The sequence below is a fragment of the Cnephaeus nilssonii genome, assembly GCF_951640355.1.
Source record: "Cnephaeus nilssonii genome assembly, chromosome: 6".
Taxonomy (NCBI): Eukaryota; Metazoa; Chordata; class Mammalia; order Chiroptera; family Vespertilionidae; genus Cnephaeus; species Cnephaeus nilssonii.
This window is the reverse complement of record NC_137077.1, coordinates 24,697,059-24,714,686: the sequence shown is the minus strand read 5'-3', so window position 1 is coordinate 24,714,686 and position 17,628 is coordinate 24,697,059. Positions and strand designations below refer to the sequence as shown.

Genomic DNA, 17,628 nt, shown 5'->3' with positions numbered 1-17,628 from the left:
TTACAAAGGAGAGAGTCTGAACTGTTCTCAACTCTTAATTTCCCATCCATGAAATAATCACGTTGTTCATTATCTGCACTGACCCATAGACATCTCTGCAGATATTGATATGCTGGATTATCAAGAGTTGGGCCAAATGAAGACAGTATCTTAGTGTGAATATCTGATACTCACCAGACCTTGTTTTCTGCTCTTGCTGTGGTGTGGGGGGAGCTGGGGAATGGGAAAGGGTGAGAAAGGGATTTTGTGTGTGCCTAACCATGTGAACACTGAGAAAAAAAGTTATCTCCCCCTCACTGAGAATATTTTCATTTTTCTCAAAAATAAAAAAAATATATGCCTGGCCGGTGTGGCTCAGTGGCTAAGCATCGACTTGTGAATCAGGAGGTCATTGTTCAGTTCCCAGTAAGGACATATGTCTGGGTTGTGGGCTTGTCTCCAGTGTGGGGCGTGCAGGAGGCAGTCAGTCAGTGATTCTCTCTCATCATTGATGTTTCTATCTCTCTCCCCCTCTCCCTTCCTTTCTGAAATCAGTAAAAATATATATTTTTTAAATTTGAAAAATACTAGAAAACAAATAACAAATTAAATCTCCATTTTTCTCTGGTTTCTTTTTAAAAGACATTCTCATTTCACTGTTATAAGCAAAATGAGTTTTATTTTTCTCTGCTTCTAAACTTACAAAGTGAATTTGCATGGGTAAAAGACATCTAAATATTATTTTTACATATATTTTAGAATTCCCCAATGTTTTTATTTTTCAAACCAAAACAATCATTGACAGCAATACCAATATTAAGACTTTTTTTTCATATGGAATAAGATTTGAATAAGTTGCAGACATGTTTTTATAGATAATACTAGAGACCCAGTGCATGAATTCATGCACGGGTGGGGTTCAGCTGGCTCAATCGGGGCAGATCAGGCTGGGCCTGTTGGGAGGAAGAGACAGCAGGAGGTTGGCCAGCCAACCCACCAGGATCGGGGCCTTATCAGGGCAGGGCTGCCTGTGGGGAGGGGCTGTGGGCAGTGGGCCAGCTGGCTCCGCCCCCAAATGGGTTGGGGGGGGGGTGATCAGGGGCAGGGCCAGCCAGGGGAGGGACTGTGGGCTGATTGGGGTGGTGGGGGCCCATCAGGGGTGGGGCTGTCCAGAGGGTGGGGCTTCAGGTGGTTGGCAGGCCGGCCCTGCCCCCTATCAGACCAGTTTGCTGGCCACTATGGGCATCATAGCAACCAGTCTTTCCAGTCATTCCAGCGTTTCAGTCGCTGGCTTTATATATATATATATATATATATATATATATATATATATATATATATATATATATGGAACACTCAAAGGGGAGTAATTTAAAAAGAGCTCTTGTAAGATTGAAGTCAGCCCAATGTTTTGTTTTATATATATTTTTTAGAAAAGAGAGAAAGATTGTAGGTATATAGTCTTTAGAAGTTATTATTTTTAAAAATCAATTATCAGAAGAGTCCATTTTTTCACAGGAATTAATAGTTAATACTGGTATAAGTATGCAATATCAGTTGTGTGTGTGTATATATGTATGTAAGAGAATGAGAGGAGAGAAAGGGAGTGACATAGAAGGGTGGATGTGGGGGTGGAAAGTGAGAAAGCAGAGGAGAGGCTTTCAAGACTAGTCTCCTGGAGGTTCGAAACAAATCAGTAAGAATTTATTGAAAACTTGCCACAAGCAAGGCATTAATTTGTATTCTGTAAAGGATAATAGAAGGGCAAGATTTGATTCTTACCTTCCAATAGAATATTATCTAGCATGGAGAACAAGATACAGACACATATATATGTTAAGTAACAATTGGAGCAAAAAGGACAGGTTAACGATAAATTAAATGCTGAAATGTAGACTGGAGGCTCAAAAGGGCAGGAGTAGAGAAGAGGAGAAAGGGGACTTGAATGGTCAAGAAGGTGTAGAGAAAGGCTAAACATTTATCTGAGTCCATAAGCATGAGCAAAATTTGAATTACACTCAACTGAGAGAAAATGGAAGTGGCAGGAAAGTGCAAGTAATGTTCAGGGGACAGTGAAGAAACCACTTTTCTTTATCAAGGATTCATACAGAGGACAAGATAACTTAAACAGAGATGGGGCCAGGATGTAGAACACCTTGACTAAGGACAGGTGTTCTTAGAGATTTTTGAACAACAGTCACATAGTAATGAGAAGTCTTAGAGTAAGATTAAGTGCAAGTGGCATTTGAAATGTGGAAGGCAATTGCTATAAGGCAGATGGCCCAGGTATCTGGGTATGGAGGAACAAAGGCCTAACCTAGGATGAAAGTTGGAATAGAAAGGAAGGGACAAATGCAAGAATTGTTTTGTAAAAACAGGAATGTTTGGGAGGACTTGTTGGGTGTGGGAAATTAAGAAAAAGAAGATGTCAGGGTTACCTGGGAAATTTCAAAGCTAAAGGAATAAAGCTACATATGTACTGAATGTCCACTATGTACTTGATAAATATTAACTCAATGAAAGAGGAAATTAGAAAGTCATCTATTTTGAGGGAAAAGATGAAATAAATCCATTTCTAGCGCTAAGAGTTTGTAACAGAGAAATGCACGTAGAAATGGCAAGCATGGGATGGAATTGGGGGATGAGAAAGAGGTCAGGGCAGCAGGCATAGAATTGGGACTCACCTCCTTCCAGGAAGAGTTGGTCTTTTGAGAATGGCTGAAATGAACAGAGATCTGTACTGAATTTCCCAAAAAACCTCAAAGAAGGGTAAAGATAAATAAAAGCAGCCAGCAAAGAAGGCAATGAAGGTAAATCATAGATAAGGAGAAGAACTGAGATAATGATTCTGATGGGACCTGTAACAAAAGCATTTCAGAGGAAGGGGCTGTTCTACAGTGTAAACCCATGAAGAGATCAGCGGGATATGCACCAAGAATAATCTATGTATTTGATTGTCCAGATCATCAGTATGGTTCTGCATCCCTTATTGAGGATAACTGAGAGTTGATTGTAGCTCCAAAAAATATTTTAACACTGTATTTTAAGTTCACGGAGAACTTGGATATTCTATGCCAAGCCAGGATAAACTTTCTTCCAATCTTAACTGAGCTAAATAAATATTCTAACTCTTGTCTGCTTCTGACAAGAATTCCAAGAATATAGTCCTAGACCTTTCTACTGACTTCCTCCCAGAGCATGATCTGAGAATTAATCCCTTTATAAGTCTAGTCAAGCTAACTGCTTTGTGGTTTGTCTCCTGTTTTCTTATAAGGCAAATTAGTTCCATTTCTTCACTTTTTTTGGGTTAGTACTTGTGAAATATGACAGATTGACAGCCCTTAGAGACAGGAGTTCTATTATTATTCTATGAATGTGTCTCCTACCACCAATGTGTGTCTAGTCTTTCTTAGGTCTATAGAGAAACTATGTGTTTTGCCCTATTCCCTGTAGGCCTCCCTTATAATGCTAGCCTTAGGAATAGTTAAGAACAAATGATAGACTACTGATTGGTGGTATAAATAGTGACCAAGAGCCCAGGCTCTGGAATCATTTGGATCTGGGTTTAGATTTTAGTTTTATCATGTCAGAGGTCTTGGACTTCTTTGTTTCCCTCTCTGCTATTTCTCTGGATGACATTATTCTTAGTGTGAGGCAGTAGAAGGAATATGGGTTTTTAGAATCACTCAGAATTGAATGGGATCAACTCCCAGTGCCACCAACCTAGACATTCATTATAATATGATCCACTATTTTGTAGCTCTGCTGTGAGAATTTAAAATAATACAAAACATCTAGAACAGAGCTTGGCATGTGCTCAATGAATGGTAACGTTGTTAGAGTTTTTGTTGTTGTTTTTGAGTGACTCAGAGCAGAAATATGACTTCCAAGCAATTTCATATTGCTTATAGGCCGGAAAGCTATGATATTTATGTACTTCGAGGACACAAAACTCTGAAAAGAGGGGAAAATATCAATCAGCTTATTTTGTACATAATGCTAACCTACAGCTGACATCTTAACTGATTTGACTAGTTGTAAAAATGCAGCTCATAAGAACAGCCAGCTTTTTCATATTCTAAAGATGAAATTATAACTGTGAAGGAGAAGTCAAAGCTATGCCAGAATTTTAAAGCTCTAAGAGTGGTAGCTTGTTACCAAAAGACAAAGCAACCTGGCTTGGTCTGGGCCATGTGAAGTCTGACCTGATATTAGAACATTCAGGTAGAATGGTCTAGTCAGAAATATCAAATTGAAGGTCAAGAGAGAGACAGGCCTCTGATAGTGACTTTGGAGGCCTTGGTGTGGAGGTGAGTGTCGATGGATGCTATGCTGTGAATGAGTCTCAGAGAGAGAGAACATGAGTAAAAAGTGAGTCTTGGTCCTGAAATTAGGGTGTTTTAAGTGAAAATTGATGGAAAAGGAAAGAGAAAGAGTCTGTGAAGTATAGGGAAAAACAAAAATTATCCTACTTTAAACAACAAATACACAAGTGAAAGAAGAGTTGCTGAAAACTTGGGCGTGTCAACTCTTAGAAACTCTATAATGTCAAGGAGAATGCCAATGAAGCAAAGTCTAATGATTTTATTTTTGTTGACTTTGCCTTGATTATTGATGACATACATTGTAAAAACAGTTTTAGTAGAATGATAGAGGCAAAAGGAGTGAGCTGTGGTGAGGAAATAGGGGCATCAGTGTCAATTTTTTAAAAAGTAATTGCAGTAAAAAGACGTAAAAACTGGAATTACTTTTCACAGGTTGGAAAATAAATCTCTTTGTGACCTGCCCTGGTCAACAAATAGTTAATGGTATAAATGCACAGTAATTTCAGAAGCATTAAAGATCCTGTTTCCATGGAAACAGCAACCTACAGAGAGAGAAAGAGCTAGGATTCTCTGACAAAGGAGGAACAGCAGAGTTCTGTCCCCCACACACTACAGCAGGGAGAGATGATTACACGTCTCTTTCGGCTTCCCTGGGAAGGTGCAGTTGGGGTTCATGGTGCTGTCCTGTTTAGGAAGGGGGAAGAGGGAAATGAGTTTGGTTTGAAACACTCTTGCTCTCACCTTGCTTTAAAACCTGACTCAAAGGTCAAGCCCATTTTAGAATACTGGAAAAGACCAAGTCACTAGCTAAAATTAACTAACTTACTAAATATGTTTGATCTTCCCCCTACCACTGTATTCTAACCTGGTCTAGAAACAGTGCCATAAAGGATTGTTAGTTAGAGCAATTCTAAAACAATAACTCTAGAAACATAGGATGGGTGTTTGACCAGCACCTTCCCATTATGGTTTCCATCTTGGTGTATTCTCCTTGCTTACACATGTCATCTCACTGTTATCAGGCCTATGATATCCCTTTTACTATTGACTAGTATACATTTCCTACATCTTCAAACCCAACCATACTTTTAGGGATGGGTCCTCTCACTAACTTTAGCCCCAGAAAGCTGTTCCAAGACTGTGGTACAGGAGCCCCATTAACAAATTCTTCGTTGCTGACTTTCCTGACACTTCACTTTCTCTACTCCCATATTATATTCCACTTTGCAGCTGGGATGTGAGTGCATTTTGTTCTGCTGGTCTTTCCTTGGGCCCTAGACTCAAGAAATCATTTTTTAAGTTAATCTTCACCTGAGGATATTTTTCCATTGGTTTTTAGAGAGAGTGGAGGGAGGGAGGTGGTGAGAGAAAAAAAGAGAGAAAGACACACAGAGAGAGAGAGAGATGTGAGAGAAACACAATGATTGGTTGCCTCCCATATGTATCCTGACCAGGGCCAGAGAACCCAGGCATGTGTCCTTGACCTGGAATCGAATCTGAGATCCTTTGGTCCTCTGGCTAATGCTCTACTACTGAGCCTCACTGGCCAGGGAAAAATCATTTTAAGTCCTATGTGAAAGGACTTTATCCTATGGCAGGTGTGGTTCATAACTGGCTCTTTTAAAAACAGAGATGTGGTTTTAAATGAGTCAATAGCCTTCACTACTCTTTGTCATTATAGCATGACATAATTATGGGATGCCCATGACCCTAAAAGACATAATCTTCACCCAGGCATCATGCATGTACTGTCTGTTGGAAACCATACACTGTCTCTGGCATATATTTCCTCTTTTGACCCTCTCCCACTTACATTCAATTATATTTCTTTCTAGAAATCCCCTGCCAACAATTACTGGAAGAATAAATCATAGCGCCCTTTTTCCATGAATGTTAATTCCTCACATCATCCACTCTCAGTCCCTGCAACTGAAGCCATCTCACTAATTTGTTGTTCACCTCTTTTGCACCCTGTAGTAGAGCTGTTGGAGGGAGTTGTGAAATTAAGCATATGGTAGCTACAGAGGGTGTAGGAGGTGTGAGTATGGAGGTATTGCCAATGTGTTTATTTTGTTGACCGCCAAGGTATAAGAGAGAGTAGAGAGGGGCTCCAGTACAGGGAAGAACAAATTAAGGACATTGGAGAAAGGTGAAAAGGGAAAGGCCTCCTTATTCACTTCCCTTGATATCATGCTCAGGTCACTTTGGATTCTAGACGAAGAGCTTCTTGGGTATATAGTAGGTTTACAGCTGTGAGTATGCAAAACACAGAACTTATTCTTGTGTCATTAAAATTAATTATTGTATTATTTTCCATATGAACAACTTGTAAACCTACTTTTGCTCTCTCTGCCCATGGTTTCTTTCAATAAGTCGGAAAGCTCACTAGACGGAAGAGGCTTCCAGGCAAAGTTGAATGTCCTAGAGAAATCTTTGCCAGTCATTGTTCAGCTGGTTGTGGCTTAGTACCTGAATAGCATTGCCAGCTCGTGAACTAAAATGGGTGTCAGAAAGGCAAGTCTTTACCATAAAATCATTCCTAGGCATAAAAAAGAAATAGCAATGTACTCAGTAATCAGCTAGCCTTGGAGCTGTTATGGCATTTTCTCTGGGAATGTCCCACCACTGACTTTGGATGGCCTGCACTGGGCTGTATTGCAGCATACTGAGCACCTAGTCTATAGAAGAGGAAAGGAATTTTATTCAGTGCTTTTAAAACAAAAAGTGATTTTTAACTTATGCATAGCGTGGAAATATGAACTTAAAAGGAAAAAACTCCAACGGTAATAACATTATCCAGAAGAGTTTCTTGGTTCCTTCCCACTGGGTAGTTGCACTTGTCTGCCTCTAGAAAATGTGTTTCCCGTAGCACCTTAGCAGGTCTTGCTCACAGCAGAGGTGACTAAGGGTTGTGGGTGAGGACAAGGAGGATTTCTTTTTCATTACTGAGTTCTATGCACAGTTCCCTGAATGAGAAACAGCTTTAGCACACTTAATTAATTGGCATAAAAATGTGGCATCGCTAAGTTCTCTAAGGAACACTCAAGATGAGTGTGCCTCCTGCAAAGGAATTTTAAAGAGAATTACATAGTGTTAAAGCTCGATTCTGGGAGGTCAGATGGGGGTCATTTTGAGGAGTCATTTATTCTAGACTAAAATGATGGGGATATGAGCTCATCTTTTTCCTTCCTTGGGAAGTGAGCTTTATATTGAAGTAGTATGATTAAGTGATTCCCCACTGCAAAATTCCTTACAGAGGTCACTAATCATGGTAGAAAAAACAAATGTTCCCAAGCCTTAAAAGTTTGGAATATTGTGGGAATGAGAGGACATGTACTGGCTGATGGTTCAGTGGTCCCCCTTACCTGTAGGGGATATGTTTCAAGATCCCCTGTGAATGCCTGAAGCCACAAATAGTACTGAACCTTATATATACTATGTTTTTTTCATATACACACATACCTATGATAAAGTTTAATTTATAAATTTGGCACAGTCAGAGATTAACAACAATAACTGATAATAAAATAGAACAGTTGTAACAATATACTGTAATAAAAGTTATGTGAAATAAAAATAAGGGTTACCTGAACACAAGCCCTGTAATACCAGGACAGTCTCTTTGATACCTGAGGCAGCTACTATAAGTGACTAATGGATGAAGAGCATATGTAGCTTGTGGATACGCTGGACAAAGGGATAACTCACAACCCGTGTTGGATGGAGCAGGATCATGCGAGATCTCATCATGATGCTGAGAATTGTGTGCAATTTAAAACTTATGAATTGTTTATTTCTGGAATTTTTCATTTACTATTTTGGACTGTGGTTGACCATGAGTAATTAAAACATAGACAGGAAAACCACAGATAACAGGGTGGAGGTTGGGGGTTGGGAGCTACTAGTACTTTATTATGGAAAAACAGAGGCCCATGAATTGGGAGACTTGAATTTAATGTACCAAGGAATTGGCAGCATCTCCCCAGGCCTCAGTGTGTTTAGCTCTAAATATGAAAGGTTACACTGTGATCCAAAAGTTCCTGCAAACTGTAGCATTCTCTGATATCCAGATGATATATTAAAAAAGTAATCATAATAGTAACAACAACAGCAGCTAAAACAAAAGGCTCATGTGTACAGGTGCAGATAAGTGCAGTTCGAAGTCTTCTGAGTACAGAGGATCATTTAATCCTCACAATAATCCTATGAGATAGGTACTATTATTAGTCACATTTTTATGGTGAATAAACTAAGACAAAGAGAGTTTAAATAATTTATAAGGTAACACAGTTTCCAAATTGGTGGATGAAAGACTTGATCATTTAGAGTGCAATGTCCTTGCTCTTACTTACCATATTTCATGGCCTGTTGTTATTGTGGCTGAGTGTGTGTTTACTACATACTGTATCACTTTCCTCTTGCTTAACTTATTCTGTTTTCCACTTTTATTTTATTTTTACTCATTTCTAATCACTAAGCATTTTGAGGCATTGTTCAGGCCTTTTCATTCAGTTGAGTGTAGTACATATCTTAATACTGAGAATAAGCTTTTGGGCTTGGTCCCAGTTGGACCTATCAGTAAGCACAGAGAATTGTCCCCTGGCTGTGGCTTGCCACATTGATCCCATTTGGTGAAAGGGTACAAATGGGTAGATACAAGGCTGTCACAGCTGGTGGCAGGGCCACTCAATGATTACCATCTTTCTGGAGGAAGGTTAATGTATTCTACCTTCTTATATTCAAGCAGAGATTGTTGGGCAGTGCCCCATAATACTTCTCTATATTCTTGCATTTCAGATAAAAGTAATTCAGTCCAGCCGGCATGGCTCAGTGGTTGAGGGTGGACCTATGAACCAGGAGGTCATGGTTTGATTCTGGGTCAGGACACATGCCCAGGTTGCTGGCTCCATCCCCAGTAGGGAGCATGTAGGAGGCAGCCAATCAATGCTTTTCTCTCATCATTGATGTTTCTAACTCTCTCCCTCTCCCTTCCTCTCTGAAATCAATAAAAATATTTTTTTAAAAAAAGTAATTTATGGCATTCAGTCATAAAGCAGAATTCAGGTAATACCTCCCAGAAAAATTTCACTGTTAGGCATAGGAGCATGAGAAGACTTTTCCATTGCAATAGATGGTGAATTGACACATCACCGTTTACCCCTCAATGATAGCAGTTCAGCCTAGACTGCTAAGGGGCCAAAGCACAATCTCACCACCAGCAGGAGACAGGAAGATTATTAAATGTATAAGTCAGTCTTCAAGATATTTTTAATATATCATTAATTTAACACTATGAATTTAGAATTTAAATAACTAAGATGTGGACTAGCCTGAACTTGAACCTTTTATGATTTGAAATGAACTATTTTATACCAAAATAAATTAATGTTATAAATACCATTTCAGAGAAAAATTGTAATCCGCTGGAAGACAGACTATTTTTAACCTGTCTCAAGTAATTATAAAGTAATATTACAATCTGCTCTTTAAATTTGTTTTTCTTGAGGTTCTCTACTAGGTATCACTTTGCAGAAATAAGAGAAAAGGACTGAATTTGACAGCTTAGGGAACTGTTATTTCTAATTATTTTATTGAACAGCATAATTTAATATTTTTATATATGACATTATATGTGAAAGGAAACCTTTAAAACTTCTGCAAATCCATTTTCCTTAAGAAGAAAACTATTGTTGGCAAGAATAATTCATGTGCCTTGAAAACACTGACACATAACTTAGGAACTTATGGATCTAGAATTTGAGTAGAGATGGTCTGACTGCACCATCCTTGTTCTTAAATACCACTATGCACTGACTGTTGCTGCTCCTGGTGGTGGTGGTATGATGGTGTGTGTGTGTGTGTGTGTGTGTGTGTGTGTGTGTGTGTGTGTGTGTGTTTTGCATACTGCATTCCTTTCCTCTTCCAGTGACTATTTTTTCCTTATTTTCTTTCTACCAGCATTTTGGGACATTGCCTGTCAGTCATTTGAGTTTAGGATATCTTACTAATGAGATATTTCTTCTGGGTTTGACCCAGAAGGGCCCATTGGTAAGGCCAGAGGAGAATTGTTCCTTGAATATGGCCTGCCATAGTGACCACATTACACTGGATTGGTTGTTTGGGGTTCATTTTAATAACTATGAGTTTGTGAGTTGGGGGAAAAGTCAGAAATTTCTATTTAGTCTACCAAATTGTAACATTAAACATCTACTTTTAAAATATCATTACCTCTTTCTCTCAGTACTAGTCTCTAATTAGGGAGCTTTTAAATGATTTAAAGTCCACTATTTCTAATCCTTTAGGTAATTGTTTTCTACTCTTTCAAGAGAAGACATGTCCACAAAATAGTAATCTCTTTTTTTTTTCTATACTCAACAGAGGATATATATTTTTTAATTGGTTTTAGAGACAGAGGAAGGGAGAGAGAGATAAACATCGATGTGAGAGAGAAACATCAACCAATTGCCTCCTGAATGCACTCCAACCAGGGATGGAACCCAGAACGTGGAATTGTGCCTGGACCTGGAATTGAACCCACCACCTTTTGGTGTATGGGATGTCACTCCAACCAACTGAGCCACCCAGCCAGGGCAAAAATTGTAATTTCTAAAAAGAGACCAGACAAAGAGTTTTTGAAAATCTGTGATTTTGCCATTGGTGGAGTTTAATAATGTAATAGCCACAGTATTAATCAGATGAAATGTAGAGACAGAGAGCATGTCAAAGGAGCATCCCTGAACTTCCCTCATCAGGTAGGTACTATGATATTTTATAGGCGAGGGAGCTGATGGCTTTAAAAGGTAAGTGACACACCAAAGACATGGTTATAGAGTTGTAGATTTTTCAGAGCTGGGACATTATAAACAAGGGCTCAAGAATTAAAGTCTCCTACCTGGAACTGTGTTCCTTTATTACTCTCTCATAATAACTGGAGAATGGAAACTCAGAGCTATGAACCATTTCACCATTTTTGAGGTGTGGTGGTGAGTGGACAGAGTGCTGCACTGGGTGGGTGAGAACCCCTGGATCCTGTCTCCAGCAAAGCTACCAAACACTTCTGAACATCAACTGCTTTATCTGAAAATGAAAGGATTGGATGAGATAAGTGACTTACTTATCTTATTACGACATTAACAACAACAAAAAATCTAGAGCCTTGTACCTATGAAAGGCAAAATGAGTATTGTTGGTGCCGGGGCTCTTGGTTTGCTGGGAAAATTCTAGCTGAGCCCTTTGGGACACCTCCCACATGGGGCATACTGCTAAATCATTGCTTTAGGTATCAACATGGTGCACTGGATGAGCTCTGAGTGTCATGGTCAAAGTCAAAGAGACATAAGGGCTTTTCACTTTAGCTTGACCCCGTTAAACCTACTGGAGTATGACTTTGGCAATAAAAATCAAATATATTGTCTCTGAGCCCTTCAGGGTTCTGAGGTTCTTTACAAGCAGGAGTCAAGGGGGAAATGAGATGGATTTTATTTTATGCAGTCCATATTAGGAATCTACTTGTCCAGGGCATATGTGACACGAGAATGCTAAAATGCACATCTGGGGCTCTGCAAACCTGATTTCACTTCATTTGGTGATGCAGCAGAAAGAACCATGAACTGACTATCAGAAGTCCTAAACAAGCAGGTCAAGTTCACCTTGGAAAGTTGGGTAGCAACTTAGGACCTATTTTCTCCGTTCTAAAAGTAGAGTTAGCAATGGATAATTTCTGAGTTTTCTTCTAGTTCTAGCAACTTGAGATTTGTGTAATGTTAGAACTTTTGAGACAGGCCATCAGGGTTCTTGTTGGTCAAACTACATCCTGGAGACAAATCAAGCACTAGTTTTTATATACCAAACTTTGATAAGGCTTTCAGCGGATTAGAGTCGTATAGGCAGAGCTTCTGAATTTGGCTGCCACTTGAAGCTAGGCTTTCTGATTGCATACTGAGGACAACACATTTAAAGTAAAACAAAATAGCAATGGTATCTCTAAATCTTATAGTTTAGCCCTTTAGCGAGGGTTTACATGTGGAACTGTTAAGGCTTTAAGTCATATTCAAAATTGACGAAGTGCAGTCAGATCCAAAGGTGGTTGGGAGATTTAATGTCTTATGGAAGGTTAAATTGATTAATATCACCACTTGACCTGGTGTATCTTCCAAATGTGGAATGCAATCTCCATTCCTCCACTGTGTTCCATTGATAATTGAGTCTTGTTAAATGCAATCACACACTTTTCCCGAGGTCCAAAATAAGATAGGTAGTCAAATCATGCGACTGTATTCTTTTTCAGAGCATCTTTTTATTGTATAAGCTTATATTTATATCATATTTTACATAGTCTTATTCACTATTTCATGTGATCATCACAATAGCCTTATCTGATAAACTGTAAGTAAAAATGGTATTTCCATTTTAAAGAAGAAAAGCTGAGGTTCATGTGCCAAGGCCACACTTTTCATTACCAATGAATGTATGGTTCATTCTGCTATTCAAAGGGCATCCTTGTGCAAGGTGGTTGAATATTTGTAAGCTCCTCACTAATAGCTAAATGTTGGCATGTCAGAGGGAATTACTCAGAAAAAACACACAATGTGAATGATTAATCTAAGTAGTGATAAAGGATATTAATGATTAAAGAATACTTTGGAGAAGAATATTCTCTATATTGTCATACAATTTTTAAAATATTTTTGATGAGTGTAAAATATGCAAAAAATACCTAGATAAAATAAAATGAAGCTGTAGAGATGGAAGAAGATGAACGTCTCAGAAAGAAAAAAAATTATAAGGAAAATCAGAGGATCTGGAGCAGAAATAACTAAAGAAATTTAACTATAGTGCAATTACATTGCTCATTACTGTGATTTATTTTCTCAACGTTTGAATTTCTCAATGAATACACTGAATTCAATGCTGTCCCCTTCAGAGAAATTATCATTAGAGGCTATATACTTATTCCATTCAGGCTGCCTATTACTTAAATTATTTCTTGAACTTCACTTTTATAATTGCCTTCTGAAGTGGACACTTTCTTTTAAATACTCTCAGTGCTATTTTGGATAAAGTCAGAATTATTCAGAGCAATAGAGGTAATTTATTTCTCTCCCTTCCTCTTTTCTTCCCTCTTTCCTTTCCTCCCCCCCCCCGCCCCAATTATCCTTTCCTCCCTCCCTCTCTCTCTTTCCCCTTCTTCCCTTCTTCTTTCCCATTCTTTTCCCTCCTTCTTCTTCCCCTTTATTGTTTTCTCCTAAAAAAAGAGACGAAAGTAAATTTGTTGCATCTTATAAACCTCTGAATATTTCTAGAAATTATTCTAAGCAATGCAGTGTTGTTGTAGTAACAACATATTTCCCAAGTAAATTATGTTGGGTACTCAAATTCTGGTTTGTTTGTTTAAAATATTTTATTTTATACCTTTGTAATTACAGTCCCTGAAATGAATGATATAGGGATTTGGTTGAAGTTGTTGAAAACTATAGGAGACATGATTGTTATCTTCTAACTAGTGATGGGCTTGAGCAAGCATCACTGAGTGAGAGATGAGGAGCAGTGCAGCGTATGGAGGGGATGCATGCCATGTGGAGCATTGGTTTGAATTAGTGGTGCTACACTTTTATCAATTGGAAGTTCCCAGAGAGAGCAGCCAAGGGAACTTGAAGCCATAGCATATGATAACTACATGAAGGATCTGGGGATAATAAACCCAATGTGGCATATGAGAATCAGGATGTTATGGGAGAGAGGACATGGGACTGGGAATGTGGCTTAAAATGTTATTTCTGCTTCCAATTAGCTGTGGAACATTGGGCAAATAATCCGACCCCTCTTATCGGTCTCCTTAAAAGTGTGCAACTTAAATGAGCTTAAGCTTTCTTCAAAGATTAAAATTTATTTTATAAGGGATGCATGATAAATGTCTTCAAATACTTCAAGAGCTCTCATGCGAAAGAAGGTTTAGACCAAAACTGTATAATATCTAAGGAGGAGACCAGGTTCAAGGGCTTGCAGGGCAGCAGTGAGATGGCTACCTTGAGGATGGAGAGTAGTGATGAACTCCCTATCAGTGGGAGTATTCAAAAAGAGCTGTGAGGCCCAAGTGTATGATGCTATAGACAGGAAGTATAAACTGCAAGAAGTGGTGAGCTAGTTGATTATGTATGTTTCTTTGAATTCTGAGATTCTAGGATCTCTACTCTGTGATCTTAAGGGTTCTTCCTGGTTACATTTGTGAAGCTACACAAGACCAGAGAATGAGAGGCTTAAAAAATCTCAGGCAGCCCTAGAAGTGAGAAGAGATCCATGAGAGTTTGGCTTATGATGCCTAGTCATCTTTATCATTGCCTAAACCAGGGATGGGAAACTTTTTCTGACAAGAACCATTTAGATATTTACAACATCATTTACTTAAGATAATTCAATTAACATAACTTTAAGTTGCCTCCTGATGCTTTCTTCTTCTCCCCTTCAGTGTAATATTAGGAAATCATTGTTGGCCATATCTCCAAAGCCCTTTAGGACCTCGTGTCAGTGATAAGATACCCCCTTTGCTTCTTAGCAGAGACACATCTCACAGTAGCATCAGGCTGAGGCTCCAGAATAGCATGTCTTGTGGACACAGAGCTAATCATTATTGATTCTTTGGGCCATTATGGTAAAGGGACATTAATTACCATCAGCACAGTTGAACTAATTTGGTTGTAATGAGCATGCCTGTGGAAATTCCCAATGAGGGAACTCTTCAACAGATCAGAGTGGCCAAGAAGGTAGAGTGTAGGTGCAGGTGTTGTGGGGAAAGAATTTCATTGGTCTGACTCTAGTTATTTCCAGAGTTTCTGCTATAAGCCTGTGCCTAGAACTCTCTCTCTGTGAAATGCCTCTCCCTCATTCTCCCTTTGCCCCCAGCATTTTCTATTCACAGTGTACAGTACAATAGTCCTAGTTCCCAGGTGCATCTTGTGGAACCAGATCCCTGCCTGCTTGACTCATCTCACATCTCTTAGAAGTATGGACTAGGCTGGATCTTAGCAAGAGTTCAAAAGCCTATGAATATCTCTGGTAGGGGGTGAGACCCTAAGCTCCAATATGCCACCTTTCTTAGCAGAAAGTTGTCATGGTACATTCCCACTTTCTTTTCTTGTTTCTACCACCTTTATTCCACTGCTTTTAAAAATAATTGTTAACACAATGAGGGTGCACTATGCACCAGGTCCCATGGTGAGTTATCACATTTAAGCCGATAAACCCAATAAAGTAAATTTCTTTATTACCCCAGTTTTGTAGATAAGGAAGAAGAGTGATGTTCAAAAGGCTAAGTGATTTGATCAAAGTCATAGCTATAGACTAAATTCAAACACGGTGCCCTTATTTCAAATTATTATATTATCTTCTCACTAGAGGCCCGATGCATGAAGATTAGTGCAAGAATGGGCCTTCCTTCCCACCCCTGGCTGCTTGCGCCTGTGTATGCAAATTAACCTGCCATCTTTGTTGGGTTAATTTGCATACTCACTCCTGATTGGCTGGTGGGCATCGCAAAGGTATGGTCAATTTGCATTTTCTCTTTTATTAGTGTAGATATTATTCCTATGATGTGAAAATTTGATGACTCTATTGAGTAACAAAAAGTTTGAGGGGTACCACATTTTCACATATATTTATATATCTATCTATGTGTCTATCTCCATCCACCTTTGTCTCTTTCTTTCTAGCTATCTTGTTCTTGACATACTTTCTTCATACTTTTAATCTTTCTTTTATTTTATCTTCACAGGTATCTGATCAATGTCACTTTTGAGGGGAGAAATCTGTCCTTCAGTGAAGATGGCTACCAGATGCACCCGAAACTGGTGATAATCCTTCTGAACAAGGAGAGGAAATGGGAGAGGGTAGGACATGTCTTTGGCAATTCTCAAGCACACTAGAGTGGAATGGGTGGAAAGTTTGCAAAACATTAAATGAAAGCAGTTTCTTGGTTTTGCTCTCTGAGGCAGGGAGCAAGAAATCAATACTTTGAGAACACAGAAGAAGCCATTTCTCAAACTCGTATCTTCATTTTCTTGCTACATTGGTTAATCAAACGATTATTTTTTTTTTATATATTGCCCTTTTTATTAGTATGGTGTTGTCTGAATCATGACTTTGTTTTAAAGAAAGGTTGTGCATGTACCATGTAACACATTTTGGTGAAGAAACCGTGTCAGTGATACAATTTAGAAGTCATGTCCTACACAATACACTGGGGAGGCCTAATTTATGAGCAGACAGGTGTGGATTTACAGTGATGAGGCTTGCCATGCAAGTCTTTTCTCAGGCTCTCTCCCACTGCCAGCTAATCACAATGTCTAAAATTCTACCATTAGAAATTATGGCCTAGGTTTAATTCCCAGGTCCCCTACTAACCATCTTATCTACTTAGGGACCTTGTACAGTTCTCTTCACCACTTGCGCCTCCACTTCATCATCTGTAAAATGGGAATAATAATAGCACCCACCATTATCACAGGGTTGTTATGAGGATTAAATATTATTATACTAGTGGTTCGGTGCACGGAATTTGTGCGGGGGGGGGGGTGGTCTCCCTCAGCCCGGCCTGCACCCTCTCCAATCTGGGACCCCTTGGGGGATATCTGACTGCCGGTTTAGGGATTGGGCCTAAACCGGCAGTCAGACATCCCTCTCGCAATCCAGGACTGCTGACTCCTCACCGCTCACCTGCCTGCCTGCCTGCCTGATCACCCCTAACCACTCTGCCTGCGGGTCTGCTCACCCCCAACTGCCCCCCCCCCCGCTGGCCTTCTCACCCCCAACTGCCCCCCTTGCCAGCCTGATTACCTCCAACTGTCCCCCCTGCCGGCCTGCTTGCCCCCAACTGCCCCCTCGCTGGCCTGCTCACCCCAACTGCCCCCCCCACTTGCCTGCCCACCCTGCCAAGGCTCTATTATCAATGATGCTCAGAGGGAGGCCCTGGCCACCTGGCTGGGGCTCTGGGATCAAAGGCAGAATAGAGGCAGGCATTTCCCACCCAGCTGGCACTCCGCCACTAATCCTGGCCCACAGGGAGGCCCTGCCCACCAGGCCTGGGCTCACCATTGATCCCCGCCCACACAGAGGCCCTGCCCACCCTGCTGGGGCTCTGGGATCAATGGCAGAGCAGAGGCAGGTGTTTCCCACTGGCCTGCACTCAGCCATTAATCACCACTCACAGGGAGGCTCTTTCCACCCAGCCTATGCTCTGTGATCAATTGCCGCCCACAGGGAGGCCCTGCCTGCCCTACCCACCCTGCCAGGGCTCTGTGATCAATGCTGTGCAGAGGGAGGCCCTGGCTAC

The 17,628-nt window shown here is 40.0% G+C and overlaps 1 protein-coding gene across 1 annotated transcript in view; it reads left to right on the top strand.

Moving 5' to 3' along the window:
• GRIN2B (glutamate ionotropic receptor NMDA type subunit 2B) overlaps positions 1-17,628 on the top strand; it is a gene marked incomplete at both ends in the record, with an annotated part of 295,204 nt that overhangs the window by 172,552 nt on the left and 105,024 nt on the right. Inside the window, one exon of the mRNA XM_079775801.1 lies at positions 16,072-16,186. Coding sequence (XP_079631927.1) covers positions 16,072-16,186 — 115 coding nt within the window. The remainder of the gene's footprint in view (positions 1-16,071; positions 16,187-17,628) is intronic.